At 38.8% G+C, this 14,113-nt stretch overlaps 1 protein-coding gene across 4 annotated transcripts in view; it reads left to right on the forward strand.

Moving 5' to 3' along the window:
* KANSL2 (KAT8 regulatory NSL complex subunit 2) overlaps window positions 1-14,113 on the forward strand; it is a 20,204-nt gene that overhangs the window by 456 nt on the left and 5,635 nt on the right. For 3 of the 4 annotated variants that reach the window (XR_001364231.1, XM_014548605.1, XM_005877364.2), the window contains exons 2-8: window positions 185-443; window positions 1,440-1,618; window positions 2,620-2,734; window positions 6,842-7,005; window positions 7,231-7,397; window positions 8,409-8,505; window positions 12,302-12,555. Coding sequence is in view for 3 of the 4 variants with exons in the window: in XM_014548605.1 (XP_014404091.1) it covers window positions 193-443; window positions 1,440-1,618; window positions 2,620-2,734; window positions 6,842-7,005; window positions 7,231-7,397; window positions 8,409-8,505; window positions 12,302-12,555 (1,227 nt within the window). In the remaining variant the exon portion in view is untranslated. The remainder of the gene's footprint in view (window positions 1-184; window positions 444-1,439; window positions 1,619-2,619; window positions 2,735-6,841; window positions 7,006-7,230; window positions 7,398-8,408; window positions 8,506-12,301; window positions 12,556-14,113) is intronic. The other variant, XM_005877366.2, reaches the window with a different exon arrangement.

Here is a 14,113-nt window from a genome sequence, read left to right on the forward strand (position 1 = left end):
AGGGTGGGGGGCTGGGGGCGCAGAGGGAGAAGAGGAGGTGAGGCTGATTCCCTAACGCCCGAGGAGAGGTACGGAGAGGGTCTTGTCTGCCCTTTAGAAACTTACTCGCGGTCCGCCCGGCTCTTGCGGGGGAGGAATCTTGGACGAGAGTCGGGGCCTTTTGACCTTTTGTGTGGCCCTGCAGGCTTTGGTATGAACAGGATTCGGATCCACGTCTTGCCGACCAATCGAGGGAGGATCACCCCGGTTCCCAGGCCTCAGGAGCCCCTCTCTTGCTCCTTCGCTCACCGCCCATGCTCGCAGCCTCGCCTGGAGGGACAGGAGTTTTGCATTAAGCATATCCTTGAAGACAAGAATGCGCCTTTCAAGCAATGTAGTTACATATCGACGAAGAATGGGAAAAGATGTCCCAGTGCTGCCCCAAAGCCTGAGAAGAAAGATGGGTATATATGTGCAGACATTCTTTAACGTGAGGGTGGAATGGGGTATCTTGCGGGATCGGACGTAGCTGCTGAGTTTTTAGCCCACGTGCTTCTAACACTGGGATTATGAATAACTTATCCTTGGAAAAGAAAAAAAATTGGTGAACACTGGAAGGATACCATTTTCAATTGGGTCACTCAGATCTTCTCTTTGGATCGTTTGCCCTTATCTTTAAAGGGATAATCTAGTTTTTTCTTAACCCTGGGGTCCGTGACTCTTGGCCATTTCTTAATCTTATTAAATAATATGCAAAATGTGTATTCTGGGAAAGGCTTCATAGCTTTCATTACATATAAAGATATCCACGTGGAGCATAACTTGGGTAGATCATTCTGCATATACCTTTTTAAAATTGTGTGCGACATCTTATTACTACTATGTATTAATATTGAAGTAAACTGTAGAGTTGTCTTCCAGAACCAGTTTTGAAAGATGAAAGTGGATTTCTTTGATTTGTTGAGATTGTCAGAATGTTTTGTTCGGTGGATAGAGCACTAGATTATGCTACCTGCATTTCCCTTTAGTAAAACCAAATGAGTTGATCTTGGGCCAGTTAAATTATTCTGCCTCACTTGACTTTTAAATATTTGTAAATGAAGATAATGGTTATTTTATTTTATTTATTTTTTAAAATATATTTTTATTTCAGAGAGGAAGGGAGAGGAAGAGAGAGATTGAAACAAAAATGATGAGAGTGAAAAATTTATTGGTTACCTCCTGCATGCCCTCTATTGGGGATTAAGCCTGCAACCCGGGCATGTGCCCTTGACCGGAATCAAACCCAGGACCCTTCAGTCCACAGGCCGACGCTCTATCCACTGAGCCAAACCTGCTAGGACGAGATAACGGTTATTTTAATTTCCTAAAAATGATCTAAACATCAGTGAGTAATGAAAATAATTGAACTTTTTCAAGAAAGAACCTATCTGAATATAAAATGTTAATTGTCTCCTTAGGGTGTCCTTCTGTGCTGAACATGCCCGTAGGAACGCACTGGCACTTCATGCTCAAATGAAGAAGGCCACTCCAGGGCCTGTGGGTGAAGCACTCTTGTGCCAGCTGAGCTCGTACGCTAAGACAGAGCTGGGGCCTCAGACTCCGGAAAGTAGTCGCAGTGAAGCCAGCCGAATTCTGGGTAAGGATATTCTCTCCTAGAATGAAAAAGGAGGAAGAAAGGTAACAAGAACTTACTGGTTTTAGCACAGTATATGGTACTTAATAATACAATACTATTAATTCACTAGAGGCCCAATGCACGAAATTTGTGCAAGAGTAGGCCTTCCTTCCCCAGGCTTCCTTCCCCGGACTTCCCTCCCCGGACTTCCCTCCGGCCGTCGGCAGGCACCCGGGATTGGGGCTACCCTCCCAGCGCTGGCTTTGTCCGGAAGGTCGTCCAGTCTAATTAGCATATTATGCTTTTATTATTATAGATTGGCAAATTGTTGAGATTCTAGGATTGCTATGTTATTTACCAATTCTTTTCAGTTTGAAGTAGTGTGTGCTGTGCAGAGCCAGCACAGCCAAGGGTTCGGTGAGCCTGAGGGGTGGGGGGGTGCGAAGGATTAAAGAAAAGACAGACAAAGAGAATAAACTGGGGCTCAGTGGATCTCCTGTGCCTGGCTGAGGCCACAGAGAGAGATCCAGAGGGCAAGCTGATGTTTATTTTATTGCCAGAGGTAAATAAGGTAGTGGTCACCATAGTTACAGTGTTCTTGTGAGTTTCACTTGTTTTGGCAGCACTTGCTGCACCTCCCACAGCCCATTAGCTACCTAGGATGGATCTGGGGAGCTTCATAAGATCAAGCCTAATTATGCTAAGAGGGCTGTGCCCTCTAAGCTGGGACTTGTTTGTGGCTTTGCCAACAGGTCAGTCCCTATAGCCGCTCCCTAGAGTGTGCTTAGGTTTCCTTTCCTGAGTTTATGACTGTTTTCTTCATTGCTCTTTTTATACATACCATCTTTGCTAGGTAAGGTAATTTTAGGGAACAAAAATAATTTTGAGTTGGACCTTGTCTGTTTGAGGGCATGGTTAACTCAGTTTTAAGATTTGGGTCGATGTGTTAAGTAACCTAGTTTTGTGTGGTGGAGTTACAGAGGTGGGAAGTCTTAATGGCTGCTGTCCCTTCCTTGCCTCAGATGAAGACAGCTGGAGTGATGGGGAGCAGGAACCCATTACTGTGGATCAGACATGGAGAGGTGACCCTGACAGTGAAGCTGATAGCATAGACAGTGATCAAGAAGATCCCTTGAAGTAAGTTGTAATTCCACATAGGCTTTTAAATATTTTATGTAGTTAGTACATGGAATGTAGTACTGCATACTGTTAAAAGATGAATAACCTAAAAGGGCTGAAGAAAGCTTAGCTGTTTGTGAGCAGAAACAGATTCTGTAAATTAAAGTGTCATGATTCATCATCATTTCACTTTGAAGCAGGATTTGATTCTTTTTTAGAGGTCTTGTTATTTGGGAAAACTTTTGGACATCTAATTCTACACCTGAGTAAGTATAGGAGAGAAAATAGGAAATTTCTTGGACATAGGAGGGTTGAGAAATGCTTAGATCGGTTAGAGAAGAGGAAATTAATGTGAATTCTTTTTTTAAAATATATTTTTATTGGTTTCAGAGAGTAAGGAAGAGGGGGAGAGAGATAGAAACATCCATGATGAGAGAGAATCATGGATCAGCTGCCTCCTGCAAGTCCCCCACTGGGGATCGAGCCCACAACCCACGAATGTGCCCTTGACAGGAATCGAACCTGGGACCTTTCAGTTCTCAAGCCACTGCTCTATCCACTGAGCCAAACTGGCTAGGGCGTGAATGCATTCTTGGCATAAACCTCAGGAATAATAAAGTTATTGTATTTGAAAAACTACATTTGCAAAGTTACATCTTACGGGTTTTATTTTTTTTTAAAGAAAAATAAAAAGATGTTTCAAGAATATCCTTTCGTTTCATGCCTAAGAGAGAGAAACTTATTTAGAAACCAAGATGTGAGTAATCAGTCTAATTATATCTTACTGTGGTTTCTCTCTTCACTGAACCCATATTCATTTTAGGAGTTGTAGAAACATAAAAGCATTCAGCATTGCTACTCTAAGTCTCATATTGCTATGTCTCATGGTTTAGTTTAGTTTGCGTTTTTTTTTTTCTTTTCTTTTCTGACTTCTGTTTCTTAGCACTTCCCACTGACCATTTAGGTCAATGGTTCTCAACCTTGGCTGCACATTAGAATCACCTGGGAATCTTTTTAAAATCCTGATTTCTAATGTGCAGCCAAGGTTGAGAACCATTGATTTAGGTGCAAGGATGTAAATAATGGAAGGAGTAATGAATTTCTAGACCAGACTGTTGAACTTCAATTCTTAGAGTTTTCTTCATTACTTTGGATTCTGAGGTTTATTAGAAGTCATTTAGGGTTACATTTTTCTGAGTAGATTTTAATCTATTTCTCTTGAGTAATTTCAGTATAGTTAGCAATTCCGAAATACTTTTTTGGAAAGTCCATCTAAGTAGTTTGAGAAGGAATGTTTGTTTTCTTTCACGGTAATTTTATATCAAGCATATTTTTTATTTTATTTTTCATTGTGCTTCTACAAATGCCAAACATGCTGCATTGAAGAGGTGTGTGCTGTCTAGCGTCACAAAGTTTTTTAAAGGTCCAGAAACTTGATTTTATTATTAATAATCTAGAGATCAGTGTCTAGGGGATACAGTCATATGAATATAACTTACAAGAGACTACTTTATCAACCAAAATATCAGTTATGTAAGAAATATAAGTGTTAAAAGGATTAGGTACTCAATGTCAGTTTCTCCTAAAAGGAACATCCAAAGGGAAAAATAAAGCTCCAAATATGTGCAGCAATTAGGCAATGAAATACAAGGCTGTTTTTAAAATACATTTTTATTGATTTCAGAGAGGAAGGGAGAGGGAGAGAGAAACATCAATGATGAAAGAGAATCATTGATTGGCTGCCTCCTACTGGCGATTGAGCCAGCAACCCGGGCAAGTGCCCTTGACTGGAATCGAACCTGGGATCCTTCATCCACAGGCCGGTGCTCTATCCACTGAGCAAAACCAGCTAGGGCAAGGCTTCTTTTTTTTTACATATTTTTTTTTACAGAGAGGAAGAGAGAGGGATAGAGAGTTAGAAACATCGATGAGAGAGAAACATCGATCAGCTGCCTCCTGCACACTCCCTACTAGGTATGTGCCTGCAACCAAGGTACATGCCCTTGACCGGAATCGAACCTGGGACCCTTGAGTCCGCAGGCCGACGCTCTATCCACTGAGCCAAACCGGTTAGGGCAAGGGCAAGGCTTTTTTTAATCCTACGAAGAATATTATCCAAAATAAATTTAGGCTCTTTAAAATATATGCATTTTTAGGAATGTAAATAGAGTTGGTAAATGTCTGCTAATAATTTATTAATATGGTTACATATTACTATCTTGTTATATATATATTTTAAAATATATTTTTATTGTGAATTTCAGAGAGGGAGGGATAGAGAGGGAGAGGTAGAAACATCAGTGATAAGAGAATCAGTGATTGGCTGCCTCCTGCACACCCCACACTGGGAATTGAGCCCGCATGTGCCCCTACTGGGAATCAAACTGACCTCCTGATTCATAGGTTGACATTCAACCACTGAGCAACGGTGGCTGGGCTATCTTATTATATTTAATACAAGTGTTTATTTAATGAAATTCTTTTAAAATTCATTTTTGGTGTCAGTGTTGGTCATAACTGGGGCCACTTTTTGAATCATTAACAATTTACAGCATATATCTTCACTTGATTGTTTCAGAAAGGCTACTATTTGTATTTTTGATGATGTCATTAGAGATTTATCCTAACTACAATTACTGTTGTCATAGTCATTGTCCCCCCACAACCCTTTGTAGATATATATCTTTGTGATTTGCCTCAAAGTAACCATTTACTTAATTGCTTTATAAAAAGTAATCTTTAAAAGCCCATTTATAGCAATATCTAGGACTGATGAAGTTTCAGCTTAAGAATAATTAGTAAATTTTTCTTTAACTTTTTATTTTATTTTTTTATTTTTCTTCTTTAATCCTCACTTGAGGATATATTTTCACTGATTTGACAGAGAGAGACAGACAGACAGACAGACAGACATCAATCAGTTGCCTTCTATATATGCCCCAACCAGGGGTCAAACCCGCAACCTAGGTACTTGCCCTGATCGAAAATCAAACCTGCAACCTTTTGGTGTACAGGACAGCACTCCAACCAACTGAGCCACTCAGCCATAGCAGGAATGTATTTTTTAAAAAAATATATTTTTATTGATTTCAGAAAGGAAGGGAAAGGGAGAGAGAGATATTAGATGATATTTAATAAGCAGTCAGTGCTGATACAATCACCTTATTAACAGAAATCTTTTTTTTTTTAATATATTTTATTGATTTTTTACAGAGAGGAAGGGAGAGAGATAGAGAGTTAGAAACATCGACCAGCTGCCTCCTGCACACCTCCTACTGGGGATGTGCCCGCAACCAAGGCACATGCCCTTGACCGGAATCGAACCTGGGACCTTTCAGTCCGCAGGCCGACGCTCTATCCACTGAGCCAAACCGGTTTGGCTAACAGATAAGAATCATTATCAGCTGCCTCCTGCACGCCCCCTACTGGGGATCAAGCCTGCAACCTTGGCATGTGCCCTTGACTGGAATTGAACCCGGGACCCTTCAGTCCACAGGCCAACGCTCTATCTACTGAGCCAAACCACCTAGGGCAGGAATGTATTTTTAAGTTAGAAGTTATAATTCTTTTGTACTTTAATTAAAATATATTAGCACATTAAGCGCCACGTCAGTCACCGGTGACTGACACTATACTTTCCATCTGGACCTCGTCAGTCACTGGGGCCGCCAGCTGCCAGCATATCAGTGAAATAGGGTATCTTGGGCTAAAAGGAAAGGAAGACAAAATAGGCCTGGGGCTTAATGCTACAACAAACAGCACTTTCAGGTTGTCCTTTTAAGTGGTTTTTCTGTATTATTAGATGGAATAAGAATGTAGGTTAATAAATTTTGAGTATATCTACTTCTTTTTAAACATAATGCAAATAACTGGGAAAAATAATGAAACATCTTCCCTTCCTCATATGGTGAGATTATACTAGATCATCCATTAGTGTCAATTCTTAAAGATTTGTTTCTTTTTTATATATAACAACTTGAATGGTAAAAAGATTTCTGTTAATAAGGTGATTGTATCAGCACTGACTGCTTATTAAATATCGTCTAATATCTACCTTTTTCTCTTTTTAAGCTTGGGTTTTATTATTGTGTTTTCTTATGCACTGCTGGGAATTTTCTATTCCAGACATGCTGGCGTCTACACAGCTGAAGAAGTGGCCCTGATTATGCGTGAGAAACTAATTCGTTTACAGTCTTTGTACATTGATCAGTTTAAACGACTTCAGCATCTGCTCAAAGAGAAGAAGCGTCGTTACTTACATAATCGGAAAGTGGAACATGAAGCTCTAGGCAAGTTGCAACAACCTATTGTAGGTTCAACATGTGAACCCACATGTTGTTAGTAGTTACATTTATCTCTGTTGGTATCTGGAGTGGAGGAGACAGAGGTTCCTGATTTGCTTTTGAAACTGCCTATCTTATGGCCCAAGATTTTTCTGTTCACTTGTTAATTTGGAGACTAGCCCTTGTTTGGTTGCTTGGCAAATAACATCTTGACTGTTGTTGACTCTCCAGGTAGTAGTCTCCTGACTGGCCCAGAGGGACTATTGGCCAAAGAACGAGATAACTTAAAGCGTCTAAAATGTCTTCGGAGGTATCGTCAGCGCTATGGAGTAGAAGCCTTACTACATAGGCAGCTGAAGGAACGCAGAATGCTGGCCACAGATGGTGCTGCCCAACAGGTAATTTGTGTATATACTTCTAAGGTTTATAAATCTGCTTCCTTTATAAAGTAATTGTCCAAGCACTGTGGTACAGTCTTGGCTCTGACATCTGACTTATTGGACGTGGGGTATATTGAAAAGAGCACTTAGCCCTAACCGGTTTGGCTCAGTGGATAGAGCGTCGGCCTGCGGACTCAAGGGTCCCAGGTTCAATTCCGGTCAAGGGCATGTACCTTGGTTGTGGGCACATCCCCAGTAAGAGGTGTGCAGGAGGCAGCTGATCGATGTTTCTAACTCTCTATCCCTCTCCCTTCCTCTCTGTAAAAAATCAAAATATATTAAAAGAAAAAAGAAAAGAGCACTTACCTGGAAGTCCGGAGACGTAGGTTCTAGTCTCAGTTTTCTTCTGACCAGTACTGTGCCTGCACTGATAACTTCTCTGGGCCTCTATTCCCATCTGCAAATTGAGGGGTTGCCACAGATTTCTCAGTTCTTTGGTTCAGAAATAGGCACAGGTTAAGCCCACTTTCCTTGGGAATCGTGTTTTAGAAGGCAGGAAAATAGGTAGAATAATAGGAGCAATCAATGTTGGGAAGTTAGGTTGATAGGAGCAGAATTAAGTGATCACTTAAATTTTTTTCTCAGGCCCTTGGTCTCTGCTTCAATAAGAGTAATTTCATTTCTGTGTTTTATTTGTTGAAGTTTCACATACGATTACAATTTCGAGAAGGGTTCTGCTAAAAGATAAAATAGTTTGAAAATCATTAGTCTATATCGCACTTTCAGAATATGGAGGGGTAAGATTCAAATTAGGGTTGATTCATTTGTACATGAGATTTTAAAAATTATTTTTTTACATCGTATTGGTGAATACATTTAAATGTTGAATTTTTTAGCTTTTAAAGATGTACCTTCCTTATATTTTATAACTAAGTATTCTCATACATAATTGGTTGTATGTTCTTTTGTGGGCGTATTGGTTGTGTTTTTTTATTTGTTTTTTTACTTACCTGTTTTTTTCCATTTTAGGCCCATACCACTCGTTCCAGTCAGAGGTGCTTGGCCTTTGTGGATGATGTTCGTTGTTCTAATCAGTCTCTTCCAATGACCAGACACTGCATTACTCGTATCTTTTTACTTTGTTCAGTTTGCTAGCTAGACTGAAAGGCTAGTGGGAGACACTGATAGTTGCTCAGTTGAAGGTCTTTGTTATCCTTTGGCCCTGAATCAAGGCCAGCAGTTTGCTGAAGCTGCTGGTTTCAAGCAGGAGCCTAAAGAAATGTCTTTCTATGGTCTGTTGGCCATTTCAGAACTTAGGAAATGTAATGGTCAATTCATTAGAAAGAAACATCTGAGTCATTGGTGATAGATATGGGCTAATATTTATTTGTAGTCAGTTAATACTGGGATTCCAGATACAGAGGTTCCTGCTTTAACTTGTTTGTTAGAATTATAATACTGTTAAATCCAGTTATAATAAAAAAAAAAATGTGGGTTTTCTACCAATAACAAAGGACAATTCTGAACTGTGAGCTTCCTTTGAGTATTATCCTTTTGTATGGTTAGTGCTCTTAACTTGTATTTTTAGACTTCATTCAAATTGGAAACTTACTTTTTCCAAAAATTGGATAATTACTCCCCAGTTAATTTGCTTTTGAACCATCAGAGCATCATTTGATTCTGCTGTGGGACTACATTTATTATCGGGCTACCAAACAGTACTGTTTATTGTGAAAGTACATTTTATATGGACACTGATTGAGAAAGTGACTTTCACTGTAAAAGCTTTTGTTAAGTTTGATTTTTATTATATGAAAGGCATAAATCTTACTGGATTTCAGTTGTCTGGCAAGAGATAAAACACTGAAAAGTAATATGTTTTTTCAATAGGAAGAGGAGAACCTTCCCTGGTCTTTTGAAAGGAAAACTGACTGACTTTTCTGATCTTTTTGAAAAATCTTTTACCAATTTATTAATTATTGCAACAACAAATGTGCTAAAGGATTGTTGTCCTTAATGTATAAAATCTTGTGCAAAGTAATAACTGAAATTAAATTCTCAAAACTTAATTGGTTAAAGGCAATCTTTGGACAGATTTAAAAAGAAGTAGTTGATAGTTTAATAGTGCTTATTACTCTAAATAAATAGGAAATAAAACAAGTGTTTTAATCCATAAGTTTGATGCTTATATATATGATTTTTAATGAGTGAATTTTAAAAGTTGGTGACAGTGTGGTAAAATGGACCCTCTAAGGGCTGCCAGTGGGAATATACAGTGTTATAGGCTTTTTATAAAGCAGTTTGACTATCCATATTCTTTAATATGTTACTATCACCTCTAAATTTATTTAAGGAGATAATTAAATATAGGACCAGTATTACATAAAATTTCTCTAATTTGAGACTTAAAATTTTCAGAGATGAGGAGGAAAAAATTATGATACAAAATAATAGTAATATGTTATCATTAAACATTTAATAAACTTTATGAATGATATGGGAAAACATTTGATAATAACAAAAATAGGATATGGGATTCTGTAGAGTATGTTTTAACTACATGGACCTAAATACTAGGAGGAAGTTTAATAGATATGTGACTATTTTTGGATGGTGGGGTTATGAATGCCCTTTTTCCTCTGCTTTGTACTTCTCAGGTTTTCTTCATTGAGTTTGAATTACTTTATAAGGCAAAAAACTAATTTACAGGTATCAAAGTAGTTTAGACTTTACTTGTAGTATAGGCGTGGGGAACCTTTTCTGCTAAGGGTCATTTGGATATTTATAACATCATTCGTGGGCCATACAAAATTATCAGCTTAAAAATGTGCCTGCTTTTGGTTAAATATATAATTAACTCCTAATGCCTTGGCAGGGCCAGACCAAATGATTTCGTGGGCCTTTTATGGCCTGCGGATTGGATGTTCCCCACCCATTATAGTACTAAGTTTATTAGAATATTAATATTTTAACAAGCAAAGTTGAAAATGAAATGTATTTGAAAAGAGAAGTATTTTTTCTTTTGTGTTCTTTTCTTTTTCATTCCATAGTTGCCTAAGTCACTTACCCTTCCTTAAGTCCTTATCCCAGAGAAAGACGCGACTGCCATTGGTGACCTGTTAACTCTTTACTCTGGTCTAATGGAGACAGCCCTGGACTGAAAGTAAAGGATGCAGACTCTAGTTGTAGGTCAGCCATTCCCTTCTCTTTGTCTTTGTTGTCCCCAGCTGAAAGAAAGGGGTGGATGAGGATGGGGGGAGGATTTTTCCAGGATATGTGGTATTAAATAAGAGACTTATGAAAGTCATTTAAATTCCAAGAAAAATACTGTGATTAAAGCATTTAATGGATTAACATTTTAAATATTAAAAATTTAAATTAGATTGGGGTTTTCTTAAGCACATAGAGACTGCAAATCTGTTCCCATCAGATTCATATGTTTGTTCATTTGATCATTCATTTTCATTTAATATTTATTTTGTACCATTATTCCTTTAGAGTAGAGATTCTCATCTGGGGGTCATTTTGACCCGTTTGGCAATGTGTGAAGGCATTTTGCTTGTCATAACTCAGATGGAGGTGCTACTGACATCTAGTGGGTAGAGGCTAAGAATGCTGCTGAACACTACAATGCCCAGGACGGCCAGTAATGTCATTAGTGCCAAGGTTGTGAAACCCTGTCTTAGCATCATGAAAGAAATGGCTTTATTAAAGAATTTCTATTTGGTTTAAAAATTACAATGTGCATTAGATTTTTTTAGTTTTTAAAAATTACCTTAACATTTTCCCCCCCAATTTATTTATTAACTAGAGGCCTGATGCACAAAATTTGTGCAAGGGGCTTAGCCTTCACAGCCCTGGCTGCCTCCATCCTTGTAGCCCCGGCTTTGTCCGGAAGGTTGTCCAGACGGTCGTCCTGCTGTTTGGTCTAATTAGCATATTAGCTCTTTATTATATAGGAATTATATAGGATTACACTTGACATTCAATAATCCTGGAAACAATCAGCTTATAGAAAATTGTGCTTTCGTACTTAAAAATAAGCCTAAATTTAAAATAGGAAAATAACCATACAGTTAGGATTTTCAGAAATGATAACACTTGTGTAAAATGTGCTTTGTACAGTAACTTGAACTGGGATTTTATTTGATCTGATTATGATTTCAATTTTGATTCATCCTACAGAGCTTCTTTGTCAACTTGGAAATAATCCTTTTCTGCTTCTAGCCTTAACATTGGCTGTCCTGTTAGAGTACCTAAGAGCATTCCTGGATTACTTTCTTTCCATGGGCTTTCATAAAATTATCATCTCTTTTCTCTTTGGGATAATAAAAGGATTCCCCAACACTACCCCCCCCCCTAAAAAAAAAAGGGTATGAAAATATATTTTTACTTTCTTTCAGGATATGATAGCTAGTCACTATTATTAGAGCTTCCATTTTCTCCAGTTCCAGTTCTCTGCTGCTTTAAACAATTTTATCATGTAAGCATTTGAAAACAAGGTTTAAAAACTTTTTGTCAGTCTTCTTAACGGAGCAGAAACAACTTTGTCTCTCTTGAGTCTTGGAAGGGGTTGGTAGAGGCCTCTGCAGACTGTTTACATTTGTCATGATGTCTCTTCTGTGTAAGTGTAGATTCCTAGGATTGTTATTGCTGTTTGCTCAGCACTGTGTTTTCAAATGTTTTATAAGGGAGAACAAGATTAGTGTCTAGTTTACATGGCTAGGATCTTGAAATGGAGGTTGGGGACTAGTTTTAAATTACTGATTGAGATAGAATTAGAAAAATTGCTAACTGCATTTTGTTCTGTGTCAAATGTAACCAATTATCTTGTAGTGCAGACCTTGAGTTTTACATGGCAGACACTTGTATTTTGTACCTCCCATAGGTCCATTTTATTTCCCTTGACCGTTTTTCTGCAGATATTTGTCAGGACACGAATCAGGTTCTCTTCAAATGCTGCCAGGGGTCTGAAGAGGTACCCTGCAACAAACCAGTTCCTGTAAGCCTCTCTGAAGATCCCTGCTGCCCACTGCATTTCCAGTTGCCTCCTCAGATGTATAAGCCCGAGCAGGTACTGTCTGTGCCAGACGATCTGGAAGCCGGCCCCATGGATCTGTACTTGAGTGCTGCTGAGCTTCAGCCCACTGAGAGTTTACCTCTGGAGTTCAGTGATGTAAGTTAGAGAAGTCTGCTCTGGTTGGCCCTTGAGGCAAAGCCTTATTTATTAACTAGAGGCCCGGTGCACGAAAATTCGTGCACTCAGGTGGGGGGTCCCTCAGCCTGGCCTGCGACCTTTTGCAGACCAGGAGCCCTCGGGGGATGTCAGGCTGATGTCAAGCAGCAGTCTGGCCTCCCTCTGTGGGAGGTGACCAGTGGAGCGATCAGGGGATGGCACCAGCTGGCAAGTGGCCGGTCCTGCCCCCCCAGTCACCCCTCCGACTCCACTGGTCACCGTCGCCCGCTGGTCGCCGTCTCCTCCCTCTGCCAACCGGTCGTTCTGCAGTTTGGTCGATTTGCATATTAGGCTTTTATTTTTATAGGATGGTGAGAATAGATTAGTCTTTTGTGCTCAGGAGAATTGATAAAGTTTTTGAAATGATATATGCATGGTTGTATGTATATGTTAGCATATTCATTTAGAGACCGTTTAGATAGGCAGAAATTTTTCTGAGGGAATGGTAAGGGAAATTGTAAACTAAGGGAAGTTAGAAAATCAGGATTATGGTTGGATTTGGTGTAACAGGAAATATGCTACCCATCTACAAGGTGAGTGAGTCACCAGCATCTTAATACTGAGTTCTGATACCTACTTCTGACACTGTAAACTTGTGTTTTGGCTCCATAGTAAGGGGTTTCATTTTCAGATTAATGTGTATCACAAGAAATTACTGTAAACTTAACTTGGTTACTATTTTTCAATTTTGATGTTATTACATAATCCTGTTGTGAATGGACTAGAACAGTGATCTCACTGAGTATTTACTTTGAAATATGTACACTTCTGTCTTTTTTAGCTTGTTTGATTGGCCATAGCACATAAATCCAGCTCAGATTTTGTTTCCCTACTTAGCACTATCCTACTATTTGACTAGGGATCAGTTAACATCCCACTTTGCTTATTAATCTTTAGCCTTCTGGATAAAGGTCCTTATTATTAAGATAAGTCTTTTGAATTTCATAATAGAGGTATCTTGTGTCTAACCATGACATTTAAGGGGACAAAAAGATTTGTTTAAGGGGACAAATCTAAATGGGAAATTAGGTGGAAGTAAGGTTTGGGTAGCCTCAAGATTTACTAAAAAAGATACACTAGGTCAGGGTAATATGTGGGGCGGGGGGGGGCGGGGGAATGGCATTAATTTTTCCCTCCATAATTTCTCTTCCTTTTTAGGATTATATACTGTCAATAGGTGTAAAAAGCATGGTTTTTATTACTTCATTTATAATACAATTTTTGTTATAATCCTGATTATAATTGCTCTTTAAAAAGTTTCTTTAAAAAATTTCTTTCACACAGATTCATGGCATATGAGAACTCGAAAGGGACCTTAGATATTATGCATTCTGGTGTTTCCCAAACTTTTCTACTGAGATTATGTTAAAGAGAGTAAATAAGTAACTGTAAATTGAGGGGGACAGATTTTTTTTTTTTATTGCTTAAAGTATTACAAAGAGTATTACATATGTCTCCTTTTTTCCCCCCCCTTGACAGTCCCCCAGCCTCCCCTACC

Source organism: Myotis brandtii, unplaced genomic scaffold, assembly GCF_000412655.1.
Source record: "Myotis brandtii unplaced genomic scaffold, ASM41265v1 scaffold517, whole genome shotgun sequence".
Lineage (NCBI taxonomy): Eukaryota > Metazoa > Chordata > Mammalia > Chiroptera > Vespertilionidae > Myotis > Myotis brandtii.